Raw genomic sequence first — 17,886 nt, forward strand, 5'->3', positions numbered from 1 at the left:
GGGTGGCTGCAATAGTTATCTGCACTTGAATTTCTTTCTCAATAGATTACATATAAAAAAACCTACAGGCAAAGAATATAATTAACCTTGCAAAGTCAAGACGTTAAACATAGAAAATGCCAGAATTAAAATTGTCTTTGGAACCTTGATTTGGTCTGCTGGTGTGTACACATTATGATATAGTCCTCAGGTAAATAATTCTTTACTTTTTTTGCACAGTCCACTTACCTCCTTCACTGCACTGAATGTACAGTATTCACTTATTGAGAGGCTACTCAATATTTTGTTTTAGCATCGCTGTTCAATATGTGACCCCATGTCTTATTTATTGCATGATATTCAAAGACTTCTCTGAAGACAATTACTCTCTCATGGGTATTTCTCTGGTGCTTATCAATGCAGAATCTAAGTGCTTCCCAAATATTACTTAAAACTGTCTTCATTGTCACATCTGGGAGTCCAGACAGAGAGATCAAAATAAAAAAAATTACTGATCTTTGGCATCTGTAAAAGGGAGCCAGAGGCTTCTGTTACTTTAAGGGGAAAACAGCAGCAGCGGGTTCCCTGGGGTGGGGGAGGGGAACACTGCCCAAGATGAGCAGGCTGTAGGGGAATAGGTAGCCAGAGGCTATTATTGCAGGGCTAGGTGCTCTGTAAGAGGGCAACAGGGCAGAGCCCTGCTTGGACAACAAGGGCACTGCTACAGCAGCTAGGCCAGCAGCCATAAGCTGTCCTGGAAACCAGCCATCAAGCCTTTATTGGAAACCCCTGGGGGTGGCTTGGGGATATTCTTGGAAGGGGCAGGGCTCAGGAGGCAGATAGTCTGGTCCTGCTGGTAGCAGGGAGAAGAGCTCTTGAACAGGATGGCTTGTGGGAGAGTGATTGGCTGATATCTAAATTGCCTTGGGAGCTGCAAGGAATGTGCTTAGAGCTTGTAGGGAAATCTGCACAGGGGGGAGGTCTGCTGTATAGCCAGTGAGCTGATGTTTATGCTTAAACCAAATGGGCAGGTCTACCTGTACATTAAGGTGCTTTTTCTAACACACATTAAATTTAGTACATCCAACGTAAGGTACTAAAGAAATGTGCATTAGGCCACCCTAATAGTGCACATAGTTTTTAAGTGATGCTTAATGTGCAGTAATGTATTTTATTGTGAATTAATGTAATCACATTTATGTGATGCTTTAATGTGCAGTAAAATAGACTACTGCACATTAAAGTGCATGTGTAACTGTGCTCTGATTAGGAATAGTATAGTTACAGCCGCTGGGCTTATATTTTTGTTGTACTGATTAGACTGGAGGGCCAAGTGTGGCTAGCAAAGGGGTGATGAGGAGAACACAGGTCTGGAACAGTGGGTTTAGTATAGGGGACCAGAAGAAAAGGGGTGAAGGTCAGGGAGGCCGAGACCCCAACAGATGTGTAGAGGCCTGAGGTGGCCTGAGATAGGCTTGAAGCAAAGACACAAACCTTAGTGATGAATGGTAACACCTGTGAGGCATGGGTGTGGCTAAAGGGGAGGTCAGAGGCAATTAAATCAGCCCTTAAGGCAATTTAGTGTGCTAAAGCAGTGGTTCTCAAACATTTTTGTGCCAGGACTCATTTGTAAACATTGATGGCCAGTCCTGACCCAGTGTGTGGGGTAGGAGATAGTTGTGTGGGGTGGGGGGAATGGGGGAGCCCCAAGCACCCCTTGGAGGCTGGAAATCTGCCAGCCTGCAAGAGAAAAGCCATGGTTTCCCACCTTTTTCTCCTTTAAAGGAGAATCCATTTTAAAAGTTTTTTGATCCATTTTTAAAGTCTGTTCGTAACCTTTTTGTATATTCTTGTGACCAATGGGTTGAGAAATGCGGTGCTAAATGGGCTGGGAGACCCCATGCAGTGTCTGTGGGACAGGATGGGGAATGGCTGGGTTTGGGTTGAACCCACCAACTGATAGTAGACAGGGGCTCACTCAGGGACCCTGGGGAAGCCTCCGCTTTTATACTCAAATAATTGCAGCAAGGTGTGGCGGGAAAGACAAAAGGGGAGGGTTTTAGGGAACTGAGGCAGGGCAGGAGCCATGTGGCCACCAGGGGGCATCACAGCTGCCCCTGGGGGGCTCAATCCTGTCAGTGTCCAATTTAAGATATCCAGAGTGTAGCATCATATGCAAGAAGCAAGGGTTTATAAGAATCAGCACTTACAAACTGAGACAAGAAGAAAGGCACTTTGTGCCCAGGAATTCTCTAACATCTCTCCTAACTATATTTTTGGTCCAATAAAAGATATTACCAAAAAAACCTTTGTTTCTTGCATATGCCCTCGACCATCTTGACTACAACAGCACCCCAGCCCTATGTGGCATTTTATATGCCTAGCTCCCACTGACTCTAGTTGGAACTGTGAGCACTCATCACCAGGGATTCTGGGTTTCCCTGATAAAAAAAAAAAAAGCACAAATTCTCTGCCAACCCCCCCCAAATCTGTGATTAAAATTAAAGGCTCCCCCACAGCCCTGCTTGTGCCCCTCACTCCCCATCCACAGCCTTGCTGGTGCCCCTTGCCCTGAACCCACAGCTCCTGCTCCCCCAGCCTTGCCAGAGGGGACCTCCAGTTGCCCCAGCTCTGCAATCCCCTGCCCCCACTCCCCTGCGCTGCAGGCTCAGATGGGGTAGCTCCTCACTGCTGCGCACACCCCCAGGGGGCAGGGGGGACTCGTGGCCCCCAGATCTGTACCCGGGGCTGTCTCCCCTGCCCCGGGAGTGTGTGCAGCAGCAGGGAACCAGCCCTTCCCCTCCCCCTCATGAGACACCTGAGGCCCTGTCCTGCTCCCAACTGGGGCCCTGCAGCTGTGTATTGTGACCCCAGGCTCCAAGCCCCACTCAGCTGGGCAGCAGCCCCAGCCCTGCCCAGCTCCCTCCCTACAGGAGCCTCAATCCCCCTCTCCACACTCCCCCTTACCCACTGGAACTGCTCTGCAAGCTGCCTGGGACCACATGCATGCCTATGCACATGGCGCTCTTCCGCCTTTCTGCCTTCCTTCCGCTCCCTCTCAACTCCCTGCAGGCTGGGACTCTGCCAGCCTGCAGGAAGCTCATTGCAAAGCGGCAAAATCTGGGTTTCTCTGGTAAAATGAGAAATCTGCATTTGCCTCTGGTAAAAGGCAAAATCCATGGTTTACTCCATTTTTCCATGGGAAACAGAAAACCCGGATCCCTTTTCATCACTTATGCCCATCCGTCTCCAGGGTCTCATGTTTGGCATCCAGAAAATGAGGAGCAAACAATTAGCTCCTGGCACACATTTACTTAGAGGCAGGATGGGATCCAAGCAACCTGACCTCTTGCCATGCCAAGTGTGTATTGCAGGACGTGAGATGTTGTAGAAAGCTGGGTGCCTAGTGAATTGGTAGGCTCCTGGGGATTGGATAGACAATCAGCTAATTTTGTCCCAGAGCCCTGCCAGCATCAGGCTGCATGGCAGGGACCCTGCCATACATTCATTTTAAAACACGATAGAAACCATACAAAAACTATTATACATATCTTGTAGAATAATTCTGTGACTTATTTCCCATTTTATTGTGCCATTAATTGCCTGAACATAGGGCTGGGTCATTATTTGAGGCAATTAGCTGGTTAATCATGTCTTCAGTGGTATGTCTGCCAGGGATCTTAGTGACCAAGCCTGAAACTTCCACTTCAAGTGATATGCCCTGTGTTACACAGGAACTCTATAGGAAAGGCTGGGATAGGATCTGCTTTCAAGGGCAGCATTCAGTTGCATTAACCATGACCATGCTTCCTCTTCTTCCATATTGTGGCATCATTCATTACCCCTCTTCTGCAACAAAAGAGGCAAGGGTCCTGTAGACAACAGTACCTTTCTCTACTAACTCCTGATTCAGACCCATATAGGTACACCCTGTGTTCTGGAAGCAACTTCATGGAAAAAAATAGTATGTGATCATGTAATTGAAGTCTGTACATATGCAAAAGGAAGCCAAATTAAGGTTGCAAGGGCACTTCTAACTCCAGAATGCTTGACTTTGCAGGTTTAATAATATTCTTTACATTTTTTCAAGAATAGTAGTATCTGTGTTATTTTTCAGGTTTTTACAACAGCAAACAGAAAAAAAAATACAGAAATTCTGTGATGTGACGTCATAGTAACTACCATATTGGAAATCAACAGAATTGTCTACTTCCATTCAAGTAGACTTATACTACAGGAGCTGAACGTAATGACAGCAGCTGTGGGTTGCTACCTTTTTCTAGCTTAGCCATACAGTGGTGATGAGCTGCTCTGCCAGTAAGTTCCACAGATAGTTGCAGACAGCAAAGGAGTGGTGCGACTCAGGAACCCTGGCTTCCATTCCAGACTCCAGGGGAGTGTTCTCTAGCAGACTAACTCTTTTGCTTATTTCCCCAAAGGCTCACCCTTTCTTCCTCCTCCCCTCCAACATGCTCATTTCATACCTGTGTCTCCTTTTCCCAGTCTGATTTCTGATTCTCTTTGCCCTTTATCTCTCTCTGTCCTGATTCTTTGTTCTGCTCTCTCTGCCCAGTCAGTCCCAGGCTTTCCACCTCCAACTCATAGATTTTTCTGCCCTCACCAGTTCCAGTTTTACTGGACTTTTCATCTGAACCTACTCATTTTGTCCCCGTAGATATGACTTTTGTTCCTACTGAATTTGAATCTCAGGCGTCCTGGGTGCTAGCAGTAGGGTTACTGAGGCACAGTTGAGATAAGTTCCCTACTATCATTCCCAGTGTACAAATCTATCCTAGCCTGGAAGAGCAATTCCTTTTATTGCTCTTACTCGCTTATGGCTCCTATCCTTAAAGGGAAAAGTCCCAGATTGTAGGGGATGTTCACTTGCTCTGTGAAGATGCTGCATTCATGGTCAGCATTAGAAGCTGTGAAGAAACTGAACACGTTTGGTGTGGAGGTGGTCTTTAGAGATTTCTAAAGATTTCTCTTTGCTCCTCCCCCCTTGATCTAAAGCATCATAGAAATTGACCCTTAGACTGTTAGTCATTAAACTGTTATCATTTGCCAGTGAACGTCCACATTATTGCCAGTGCAGTCCACACGATTATTTCCCGTTACAGCCCCAGAGACCAGCTGCTGTGTCTTTTCTGTGAACCTGCAAAACCTTGTGGGGTGCACAAGATTGCTGCTTTCCAGGCAGAAACACATGGCCATATGAATAAAATTACCTGCCAGGGGTAGGTCTTGCTACTGGGTGCAAATAATTTCAGAGTCTTCTGTGTGCCTGTTACCTTTCTCTCCAGTGCAAGATGAGAGAGAGGTGGCACAAAAACAGGAACTGTCAGACATGAGCAATGATCATCATGCTATCAAGGTATTTAATGTTAAAAAGGTTGTATCCTCTGCTCCTAGCCAGTAAAGTAACTGGGCATCCAAGCAGCAGCTCTTCCACTAGTACAAGCTCACGTGTCTCTGTACTCCCTAACCCTTCACACCTGCAATGCACAGGAGTAGGCCATAACTTCTGTCAAATCTTTGTCCTTTAATGCTGAGCCATGTATTTGCCAAGTGGGCCAGATACCATCTACATTGTAGCCTCAATAATGTTTTAATAGAAAGTTTTGCATTTAATTTCCCTGCTTTTGTTTTGTCTTTAAGAAAAAAGAAAGGAAGAAGAAAATCTGTACCCACTGATTTCACTGTAAACTTCTATTGCTGCAAAGTTCAAAGTGCAAGCTGTTATGGTAGCACTGGAGTGAGGTTGTAGCTGTGATGGCTTGGGGAAATATGTGAGAAGCAAGGATACCTGGTAACCAAAATCTTTTTAAAAATCTTCCCCTAATTAGTCTAATAAAAGATATCACCCCAAAAATCTTGGCCTCAAGCAATTATAGACAGTCAGCATTAGGGCATGGACAAATAACTAAATTACACTGAGCTAACAGGGGTTGAAGACTTGCCACAGAGTAACAGATATGCAATGGGGAAGGGGGGGGGGGCGTGGGGAAGAGGGATGGGGGTGTTGCTCTCTACTTCAAGGATCAGTTCGCCTCCCTGTAGACTGAGTTTCCAAACCAGGAAGGGTGTCTTGAGACCCTCTGGGTCAAGATATGAGGAGAACATGAGGAGGGTGACTTACCTGTAGGAATCTACTATAGACCACCAAGAGGAAGAACTAGATCAGGAACTCAGTAGGGAGCTGGTCAAAGTTGCATGCTCCCAATGCATGATGGTCATGGGGGACTTCAACTTCCCTGACATCTCTTGGAATGAGTGGACAGCCAAATCTGACAGGTCGTGTAGCTTTCTCACATTCATTGATGACCTCTACCTAACCCAGGAGGTCTATGGGCTGACTAAGGGAGAGGCATTGCTTGATCTGGTCCTGGTCAAAGGCTGGACCTGGTGAGCAATCTGCAGATCAAGGGGAAGCTTGGTGACAGCGACCATAAGTTAGTCAACTTCTTAGTTCACCAAAGAGCAGGCAAACCCCTCAGCAAAACAGAAGTCCTCAGCTTCGGGAAGGCTGACTTTTGCAAACTGAGAGAATTGGTCAGTAAGGCAATTAGAGGCCCCTCAGAAAAGGGAGTACATGAGCAATGGTCGTCTCTCAAAAACATAATCCTTGAAGCACAGGGAAAAGCCATACTATCGCACAAGAAATACAGCCAATGGGCCAGGAAGCCCCTATGGCTGAATAAGGAACCGTTGTTGGACCTCATTAAGTTTAAAAGAGTAGCCTACACCAGTTGGAAAACAGGAAGCAATACCAAAGATGATTACTCTGCACTCGCCCGCACCTGTAGAGATCAGTTAAGAAAAGCCAAGGGACAAACCGAACTTAGGCTAGCTACAGGAATCAAGGACAACAAAAAGTACTTCTTCAGATACATGGGAAGTCAGAAAAAGAACAAAGATAGGATTGGGCCCCTGTGAGATCCAACAGGGCAACTGACATCTGATGCCCTAGAAAGGGCCAAAGTCCTAAATGACCATTTTGCATTGGTTTTTCATGCTCCCAGGATGATCACACTGTCAGGAATGACAAACCAATCTGGGAGTGGCTGAGGGGCCCAAAATCTATGTGGATCAGGTGAAGGAACGCCTTGAGAAACCAGACATTCACAAGTCCATGGACCCAGACAGAATGCACCTGAGAGTCTTGAAGGAGCTGGCAGACTTCATTGCATCCCCCTCGGCAGAGATATTTGAAAAATCATGGCACTCGGGAGAGGTCCTAGATGACTGAAAAAGAGCCAACATGGTCCCTATCTACAAGAAAGGGAGGAGGGATGACCCAGGGAACTATAGCCCAATCAGTCTGACATCCATCCCTGGAAAAATCGTGGAGAAAATTGTCAAGGGATCCATCAACACCAGACTAACAGAAGGCCAGCCAACATGGCTTTGTGACTGGCAGGTCTTGCCTGACCAACCTCATCTTCTATGACCAAGTAACATGTGCCCTGGACAAGGGAGATGATGTGGATGCCACATATCTGGACTTTAAGAAGGCCTTTGACCTAGTTCCCCATGATGCCCTCATGGTTAAGCTGGGAAACTGTGGCTTTGATCATCATATAGGCCGACGGCTAGGCAACTGCCTACAGGGATGGACCCAAAGGGTAATAGTTGCTGGGAACAAATCAGCGTGGCATACGGTGACCAGTGGAGTCCCTCCTTAGGGAGGGGAGCAACCTGCTCCCTTTGCCTACGTGACTGGCAGCATCACATACCTAGGTGAGGGGCTTGGGCTCCCGGGGGAGCTAGAGACTTTCAGTCTGCCCAGCAATTAGTGATGAATTTCAGATTGTTGGCTGACAGCCAACAGGTGCTGGCCTCCATTGGACCCGGTAAATGAGGTCATAAGGGCTAAATAAGTTAAGGACTGCCCAGAAGGAGGGATGGCAGCCATGAGGAAGACACAGAGAGAGAGGAGCTGGACTATCTGAAACTTGTTCTCTCTCTCAAAACTCATTATCAAGGAACTGCCTGCCTCCAGAGGGAATCTCCACCTGCCTCTGGATGATACTTGCAAGTAATCTACCTGAGATCTAACTAGATATATAGCTTGCAGTAACTCTGATGTGTGATCAAAGGCTACCCAGCCATGCCAATTTGCTCTATGGGATTTCTCTGATATTGTTTTACCTTGTACCCTATTCCAACCCTACCCCTTGTAACAAATAAAGTTCTCCTTTGTACCTAGCGTGGGAGACTTATTGGGAGTGGGTCTAGATTGTACCTTGGGGTCCCCTTGGTTCAGCTGACTAAGGAAGACCACTACTTGTGGTTCCAACTGAGGGAAGCACCCCAAGTTCCTGAAGTAAGTCAAGTACCCTCAAGGGCTACTAGACCTGTGTTCCCCAGGGGGCGCAGAGCCAGAATCAAGCTCATACCTGGGTGGTGGCAGTTTTACCCCCAGGCTAGTGGGTGTGCTCCAGGAAGCGGGTCGTCCAGATGTGAGATGCGCCCAGGGAGGCACTCGGAGCCTGGAAGGTGGTTGGGTGCAGTGAGGTGGGTGGCTCAACACAGGAGCACCTCCTACTGGCCCACCACATGCATCTCAAGCAAAACTAGGGAAGTTATTCTGCCACTTTACTCAGCCTGGGTGAGACCACAGCTGGAGCACTGCATCCAGTATTGGGCCCCCCACTTCAGGAAGGATGTGGAAAAGCTTGAGAGAATCCAGAGGCTCAGAAAGTTTGTGCCTGGTGCAGGCACTGGTGCTGGGTGGGGCACAGCTCCAGCCAGTGCTGCACATGAGAGGGAGAGGCAGGGAGGAGAGCAGCATGCCCAGCTGCCTGTATTATGAGGGCTCCATGCACACCTGCAGCTCCCATACTTGCACTTGGGGAAGCCCCATGTTGGACTCCACAGGGAAGCAGGGGGTGGGGCTCCCTCTACTCCCAGTGGAGTCAGCAGACCTGCACAGCAGAGAGCTGAGAAGGCATTCAGCTCCAGCATGGGGGTTCCCTCCAGTGCAAGTGTGGGAGTTGCAAGCATGTGGCCCCTGTGATAGAACCATGCACCTGGTTCCTGCGGCGCCGTGTGGTCCCAGCCAAGCAACTGGAAACGGCACACTGCTGGAGTGGCAGGTGGGGAGTGGTGGGCAGTGGGGAGGGGTGGTGGTGGGCACAGGGGGGAAAGTGGCAGTGGGCTGGAGTGTGGGGCCCCAGGGCTCAGGGCTGGTGACAGCAGGAGCCAGCTGGGAACTGTGGGGGCTGGGCTGGCTCCTGCTGTGTTCTGCAGTCCCAGCACTGCAGCCAGGAACTATGTGGCGCAGCATGGAGCCAGCCAGCCCAACTGAGCAACTCCCAGCAGTGCGTGGCTCCCAGCTGCAATGCCAGGGCCACAGAACATAGCAGGAGCCAGCCCCCACAGTTCCCAGTTGGCTCCTGCTGTCACCAGCCCTGGGGCCCCATACTCCTGCCCACTGCCACTTTCCCCCCTGTGCCCACCACTCCACACCTGCCACTCCAGCAGTGTGCCGTTTCCAGTTGCTTGGTTGGGACTGCACGGTGCAGCAGGAGCCAGCTTGGAACTGTGTGGTGTTGGCTGGGCCCAGCTAGCTCCTGCTTCACTGGTGATCCTCCCCACCCAGCACCCGTTCTTATCTGATTCTCCACTCTCAGATGGGGGGAGACAAGGAACAGCCCCACGGGCCCAGGACAGAAGCCTCTTCCAGGCATGGCTGGGGTTGGAGGGTTGGGGGTGAGGCAGGGCCAGGCGGGCCTTGCTGCTGCTGCTGGGTCCTGCCCCTGGCTCTTCCTCGGTCCTTGGCACCTTGTCAACTTTGACAGGCAGCCAGGGGCAGATGAACATTAATTTTCTAAATTCTTTAGGGACCCAGCGGGCCAGATAAAATGGCCTGGTTGGTGGGCTGAATCCAGCCCGCGAGCCATATTTTGCCTGCCCCTCATATAGACAGTTACTGTGCATTGGCTGCTTTGTAGTAGGTCTACAGCCCCTTTTCACATTCTGCAAGTTGATCATCTGTCCATATCCAGAGACACCAGCATAGACTAGAACTCACCCAATGGCAAAACACTGGACTCATGTAGTTACATTTTTACTCAGTCCTGAGGCAGGACTGTCCCTATCCAAACCATCATTTACAATCCATGTAGAGTTCTGATTATGGACGATACAAAATGGTTTGGAAGGAAAGGAAACAAGAATGAGAAATCCACTGTCTGACCTTCCCTTTAACCATTACCTGTGGCATTTGCTAGAGAGTTTGCAGCTCTAGGACTGACCTTCTTAGCCATTAACAGACCCTTTACTTGATTCATGGGAGTGATCATCCTTGATCGTGAGGAATTGCTACCACCAATGGCAGCAGCTAAGAAGTTGGGGGATTTTTTATTGTGTACTAGCAAAATTGATAGTTTAATTAGCTATATATATTATTTTTTGTCTCATTTAAAGTAAGTCTGAAGTCTGGTTTTCAGAAGTGGAAAATCTCACTTTATTTTTAAAATGTGTGGATTAAAAGGCCTTAAATATTTTTACAGCTGATGAGGTTTATCATCTTCCTTAGCTAGTCTAAACCAGGCAAACAGAATTTGCTCAAAACTTTCCAAAAGCTGGAACTAAGGTGAAACATAGAGCACATTAGCCAAAAAGTGCTTTTCAAGCTATTTGAAGCAGATGGTTACAGGAGAAGTTTCAAGGTAACATTAATTATAATGCTGGGTATAGATAAATATTCAAACATAATCTGAGAACAGTGTTTGAATATTAATTTATGCATTCACTTATCTCCTATCTACCAAGTTAGGGATGCATTGATCATTTACATGATCATGTATGCAACCTTGGAGGTAGAAATTAATCTCAGAACAGGCAAAACAACAATAATATGTTAGCAATTTCTCTAGGACTTGATGCAATTCCTGCTCTATATTTTGACAAATGTAGAAAGCTGCTTCAGACAGACCCACTGTGAAAAATGAGAATTAAAAAGCTGATCCAACGCTCATTTAATCCAGTAAATCAGGTTCATCTCTGAAACACAGCACTTAGCCAAACGTTAATATCTCTGATGATTGAATGAATAAAAAAAGGCATGTAAGATCCCCTGAGAGCTACTGAAACAAAACTAATTTTCCTTACTTCTGAGTAGGTTTGTCATATCAGCTCATGGATTGTCAAGTCACCAATTTCTTATTTCCAGCCTGAATGCATTTCAAAGCAGGGGAGTGTGCTTTAAACAGCAAGTGAAGGAGGACTATGTGTTTAATAAACAAAGGAGAAGTAGACTGGAGTTCCTTTTTCCCTCAGCGTCTTCCCTTTTTCTCTAATGCAGAGACTTTAATTTATTTTTTTTAAGGTTACAAAGATTCCATGAAGAAACTGAGAAGGCAGAAGCAAGAACAAAAGTGAATGGTGAGCACATCAGGACCAGATAGAGGAATGCCAAAATCATCACGAGCAAGACATGGACAAAAGCCAAGAGAGGGACCACTCACATTTTATTTGGATGAATGACTGCTATTCTTACAATTTTACATTTATTTCTATATTACAAACCAGCAGGCAGAGGGAAACAACCATCCCTCATTATGTTTCTGAGCTTGTGTGAAATGAGGTTTCAACTTCTCCTTACCTCAGACACAGAAACTCAATCTTCATAACCCACTCCATGGTAAGTGTGGATCCAGTCCTACTGACTTTGATGTCAATGGATTTGCAGTCTCATCCTAACACCAGTTTTAGAATATCTTTAATTTATTCCCTCACTACTGTGCAAATTCACCCTGGGAGAACTGAACTACGCACTAATTCTCGCTCCATAGTTGTTTATAGTCAAATACATTTTTTCCACATAAAATGTTTTTCAGTCTCCCTTTTCACAGTAAATAGTAACTCTGTGATGATACATACCACAGATCTCCTGTCCATGGTGAGCCAGGGAGAAGTTTGATCCATGTGAATGGCCATATCAGACCAGCAGCTTTAAAGCCTGGCACATAGAAGGCTACCCTCCCAAGACTGAATTAATGAATCTCCTAAAATGCAGGATGCTCATTCAATCCCAGGAGAGCAGGTTTTTGGCACTTTGATAGGAAACTAGGAAACTGAACAGTTGTTCTGAACAGGCAAAATAAAAGTAAGGCCCATTGTTACATTTCTACAATCCAAAAGAAAAATGTGGATAAAAGCTCTGGGGAGATGTTCAGGTCACTTTGTTCCTATTTGAACCCCCTTCTCCAAATCATGTTTATGGGTATTATACATTATTCTAGAGGTACCTAGGGTCCCCATCAGGGAATAGAAACAAAGGAGAGTCCCTGCCCAAAAGAGTGTACTAGACACTGGCTGCATCTACATGAGACACAGACTACACAGTCGTTTAGTACTTGTATTAACTAGTGCTAAATGACTCAGTAGCGCTGATGAATGACTTCTTTGAGATGCTGACTGCGCTGTAGTTTCATAGTTTCTAGGGTCGGAAGGGACCTGAGCAGATCATCTAGTCCGACCCCCTGCCATGGCAGGAAAGAGTACTGGGGTCAAACGACCCCAGCAAGATGTGCATCTAACCTCCTCTTAAACACCACCGGGGTAGGAGCCTGCACCACTTCTCTTGGAAGCTGGTTCCAGACCCTAGCCGCCCTGACTGTGAAGTAGCGCCTCTAACTTAAACCTACCCTCTGCCAGCTTGTGACTGTTATTCCTGGTCACTCCTGGCGGTGCTCGGGGGAACAGTAACTCCCCCAATGCCTGCTGATCCCCCCTGACTAGTTTATAACAGGCCACAAGATCCCCCCTCAGCCTTCTCTTGTGGAGGCTGAACAGGTTCAGGTCCCACAGCCTGTCCTCATAGGGCCTGCCCTGTTGTCCCCTGATCATACGAGTGGCCCTCCTCTGGACCCTCTTCATGTTGTCCACGTCCCTCCTGAAGTGCGGTGCCCAGAACTGGACGCAGTACTCCAGCTGCAGCCTGACCAGTGCCGCATAGAGGGGGAGGATCACCTCCCTGGACCTGCTTGAGATGCATCTGTGGATGCATGCCAAGGTGCGGCTGGCCTTCCTGACTGCCTCCCCACACTGCCGGCCCATGTTCGTCTTGGAGTCAATGATGACCCCCAGATCCCTTTCCGCCTCCGTGCTGATAAGAGGGGAGTTCCCCAACCTGTAGGTATGGTGCCGGTTGTTCCTCCCCAGGTGCATCACCTTGCACTTGTCTGTGTTGAAACCCATCCTATTCTCGTCCGCCCACCCTTGTAACCTGTCTAGGTCTGATTGTAGCCTGTTGCATCCTTCCAATGTACCCACGTCCCCCCACATCTTAGTGTCATGAGCAAATTTGAACAGGGTGCTTTTTACCCCCTCATCCAAATCGCTGATGAAGATGTTGAACAGTGCGGGCCCGAGGAGTCCAAGACTACTGTGCAGAAGCGTCGCATTGTGCTTTCTGCCATGCGACACTACTGTGCAGTAGCCTTGGGCTATTGTGCAGTCAGTGTGTCGTGTAAGACACGACCACTAAGCAGCAGTTAACTGGGAGGAAAGGAGTGGAGACAATACACCAGCAAAGACAGAAACACTTGCATCAACAATCATACAATTATCCCTCCTGTAACAAACTAGCACATGCCTCTCAGTGCCAGCTGGAAATACTATGCAACAACCACCTGTGTAGAGCTGTGTACAGGAACAACCCTACAGAAACAAACCAGTTTGCAAGTAATCCTGCCAGTGGCTGTTGTTGAGGGAAGAACAAGTCAAGCAAGAAACCAAACACTGCCTTCCAGTTTTTGCAGCACAGCTGTAAGCAATAACAATTAGGGAGTCATGGAAAATATCTCAGCAATATCTTTTTGGACTCTGGGATCAATCAAGTTGTTCTTCTATCTCCCACCAAATCAGAAACAAATATCCTGTCACATACTGTTTGTCTTGAGCCTGGCGGGTTCACTGTTCCGGCTGCCGGCTTGGTTTATGGCCTTGACAAGGAAGATGTATCGGGTGCCACTCTGAAGCCCGTGCACTGTGTAGTGGTTCTGTTTGATGTTGGGGACAATCATCCAGCTATCCATGGAGTTGTACAGGCCTGCAGTACAGGAAGGGGGTGTGGAGAGATTTATTACCATGTGATGGAGATGAAGGACAAGATAAATTGCAAACACAACACAGGCTGGGCATAGCGGAGTTCACGGACTGTGCATCCTTCAGACTAATATACAGCCTAGGAGTTAACAGGAATCTGCAGAACAGACTGAAGGAAAAATTTACATAAATGATAGAAACCAGTAGGAAAGGGGGATTGTTTTTATTATCACATGAGGGCAGAACTTGTTAAGTCAAAACTGGCAAAGCCAGAGATTGGCTGAGAAAGGGGATGCAAGCGTTTTATGGGCAGCATGTCATGTTGCTATCTTGGGACATGATGGGGGATGAGCAGCAGAGAAACCTCTGGGCAGGCATTAAATCCTAATAATTTTTCCAGGTCCATGTTTCTGTGAAGATGAAACATCCAACAGATGATTCCTGGGAGGAGGCAAGATACGCCAATAACAGGAAAGTGCTGATGAGGCCTCACTGAGAGGGGCAGGTTGGATTGTCGGTTTGTCTCTGGCTTAGGACCCACATTCATTAATGCTACCTGAAAACAACACTAATGAGCTACGGGTGCAAGCTCTCCCATAAATCTTGGGAGAGGAGTTCATGTGGTCACTCAGGGAGGAACGGTCATCTACATCCACTGGCCTTGCAAAGTGCATGAGGCAAGTTGTGCGGTCTGGCCCAGTTTGTAACTCAGTACAGAAAGACGTGTTTATCAGACGTAAGGTCTTTGCTTGAGCTGTTTTCTATGAATCAGCTCTTAGAAACAGAATCCATCCTGGCTGCAGCTATTCAGATTGGATTTCCCTGCCTAAGGCAACTGTCATTGCAACAGGGTCTGAGCTATACTGCTAATGTGTTCAAATACAGCAGCCTGGCTGAGTTCCTCATTTACAAGTTATCATGTAAAGTGCAAATAAAATATTCCTGTGCAAAGCAATTTAAATGAACTAAATGAGAAAAAAGTGCTTCAGCAAGTGTGCCTGGTAAGGCTCTTAGCACTTAATGGAATTTACTTAGTTTTAATATGCAAAAGCAGCGAGAGGAATGGGCTGGCAGGGACGCACTGAGGAACATGCTCTCTGCCAGTGGAATTTCATTATGGGATAGCTGCCCTGTGTGCAGCTGGGTTTTTACCAGCCAATGTAATCCTGTCACACTAGCGTGTATTTTTTACTGCTCAGTGGGTTGTAGTGGGATGAAAGCTGATGCCCAGCAGACTTCTGAATCACTCTTCTACATGTTCAGCATTCAGGGAGAAGCCTCCAGTGCGGAACTAAGAAGAGCTGCCAGCACAGCAGTTCGGCATTCCCACTTGGTGGGCAGACTTGGAGGTTCACACCATTTCCTCTTAGAAACTGCTTTTCCTTCCCAATGGCCCAGGAATAACTTGAACGTCAGCAAGTTACACTTGGCTTTAATTAAATGAGTTCCCTTCAAGAACTTGAACTTTTGTCTTCTGTATTGCTGTCCTCACTGCAAGTACAAATTTCTACCACCCTTCACAAACACACAGAAATTAACAGCAGCTATAGCTTTAGTCTAGGTATGTTCCATTTCATTACCGTTTACTGCTATTATTACAGGCAATGAGGACACCTGGGCTGTTGGGATGATGTCATATCTGTGCTGAGAACTAGCCCAAGGCCTTCACTGATACTCTGGAGAGGGGTGTCAAGACTGTTTCTATTTTTTTTCAAACAAGTTCACCCATTCCAATGAAACCTTTAAAAAGCCTTGTGGTCTTTCCTGCTGATCCTCATGGTTTCTGCTTCCTATGGGAAAACCTTGCTTTCGCTCATTGAATCATAATATGTCATTCCATCTACAGGCAAGAGAGAGAAACATGCTTTTTGCACTGTTTTGTTGTACTCTAAGACATGGCATTGGCTGATGCACACCAGAGTTCTGTTTGCCTTGCTGGCAACCTCATCGCACTGTTGACTCATGATCATGTTCTGGTTGATTGCGACTCCCAGGTCCCGTTCAGATGCTGTGCCAGCCAGTGTACCACCACCCATCGTGTAGTTATGGTGAAGGTTCTTCCTACCCAGATGAAGAACCCTGCACTTCTCCCTGTTAAACCTCATCTGATTCCATTCTGCCCATAAAACCAGTCTGTCAAGGTCATCTTGGATCCTTTCCCTATCCTCTGATGTGCCTGCGTTTCCCCAGAGCTTAGCATCATCCACAAACCTAATCACTGAGCTTTCTACACCCTCATCCAAGTCATTATTAAATATGTTAAAGAGCATGGGTCCAAACACAGATCTCCGGGGGACACCACTGCAGACAACCCTCCAGGGTGAGGCCATTCCACTAATTACAACTCTCTGGGATTGGCCTCTAAGCCAGCTGTCCACCCACCTCACTGTAGACTGGTCCAGCCCAATACCCTCCAATTTAGTTGACAGAATCTCGTGGGAAAGAGACTCAAAGGCTCCACGAAGTATAAGTAAATGATATCAACCTCATGCCCCTCATTCAGATGGTTAGTTACCTGGTCATAGAAGGACACCAGGTTTGTTAGGCATGATCTACCCTTGACCAAGCTGTGCTGGTTACTTCTTAATACCCCGACAGTTACCACTTTGTAATTGATGGCCTCCTTAACAATTTTTTTCAAAAAAAGTTCCCAGGGCCAAAGTCAGACTGACCAATCTTTAGTTTGCAGGGTCATCCCTCTTCCCTTTCTTGAAGATAGGTACCATGTTGTCTCTCTTCCAGTCATCCAGGACCACTCCCACATTCCATGACTCTTCAAACAGTTTCGCCAGTGGCCCTACTATAAGCTCAGCCGGTTCTTTCAGGGCTCTTGGCTGCAGGTCATCTGGTCCAGCAGACTTGAAAACGTCCAAGCGTTCTAAGAGATCCCTCACCTGTTCGGGACTGATTTCATGTAGTCTGTTATATTCCCCATATTCCCTCTGGACAGGTGGAACAGCCCTGGTTTGATTTCAGGGATACCAATGTGAAATATGTATTGAGGAGCTCTGCCTTTTCACAGGGATCAACTATAGGCTGCCCCTCTGTATTCAGTAGGGGTCCCACAGTGGAGCCTGATTTTTTCTTGCTCCCTATGCATCTATAGAAGGACCTTTTGTTGTCTTTTATTTCAGCTGCCAGTTTGATCTCCATGCCTGCCTTGGCTTTCCGTGTCTTGTACCTGCAGACCCTGGCAATATAAGCGTACTCCTCTCTGGTTGCTGAACCATTCTTCCATTGCTTGTAAGCTTCTTTTTTCTTTTTCAATAGTTCCCTAATATCCCTGCTGAGCCAAGTGGGTCTCTTGGCTCCTTTTCCGCTTGTTGTCCATGTAGGAATTGCCTCTTTCTGAGCAGTGAGAGTTGCCCCCTTAAGGAGGCACCACCATTCCTGAACTCCCAAAACATCCAGTCACTGGTCACAGACAGCTTCTCCAACTAACCTCCGGAGTTTGCCAAAGTCTGCCTTTCTGAAGTCTAGGATTTCTGTTCTACTGATTTCTCAGCCTTTCAGTAGATGGTGAACCTAATCAAATCATGATCACTGTCGCTCAGAGTACCTCTAATCCTAAGGTCACCTATCACATCCTCCCCTTTGATCAGCACTAAATCCAGAGTGGCCTTACCCTTAGTAGGCCCTTCCACAACTTGTGTCAGGAACAGATTGTCTATAGATGCCAAGACATTAGCAGACCTGCTGGAGCTGGCTGAATGGTCCTTTCAACATATGTCAGGGTAGCTGAAGTCACTGATGACAATCATGTCTTTAGTGCTAGCTGCCTCAGTCAGTTCCCTGGAGAGTGCCTGATCACTCTCTCCTTCTTGGGAGGGAGAGCTGCAGTAAACTCCC

At 47.1% G+C, this 17,886-nt stretch overlaps 1 protein-coding gene across 15 annotated transcripts in view; it reads right to left on the bottom strand.

The window, feature by feature from the left end:
- The window catches only part of MID2 (midline 2), a 438,142-nt gene that overhangs the window by 54,555 nt on the left and 365,701 nt on the right, over window positions 1-17,886 (bottom strand). For all 15 annotated transcript variants that reach the window (XM_090059302.1, XM_090059309.1, XM_090059301.1 and 12 more), the window contains one exon: window positions 13,880-14,041. In XM_090059302.1, the coding sequence (XP_089915428.1) occupies window positions 13,880-14,041 (162 nt within the window). The remainder of the gene's footprint in view (window positions 1-13,879; window positions 14,042-17,886) is intronic.

The sequence above is a fragment of the Crocodylus siamensis genome, chromosome 8 (genome assembly GCF_052110815.1).
Source record: "Crocodylus siamensis isolate JL-2025a chromosome 8, ASM5211081v1, whole genome shotgun sequence".
Lineage (NCBI taxonomy): Eukaryota > Metazoa > Chordata > Crocodylia > Crocodylidae > Crocodylus > Crocodylus siamensis.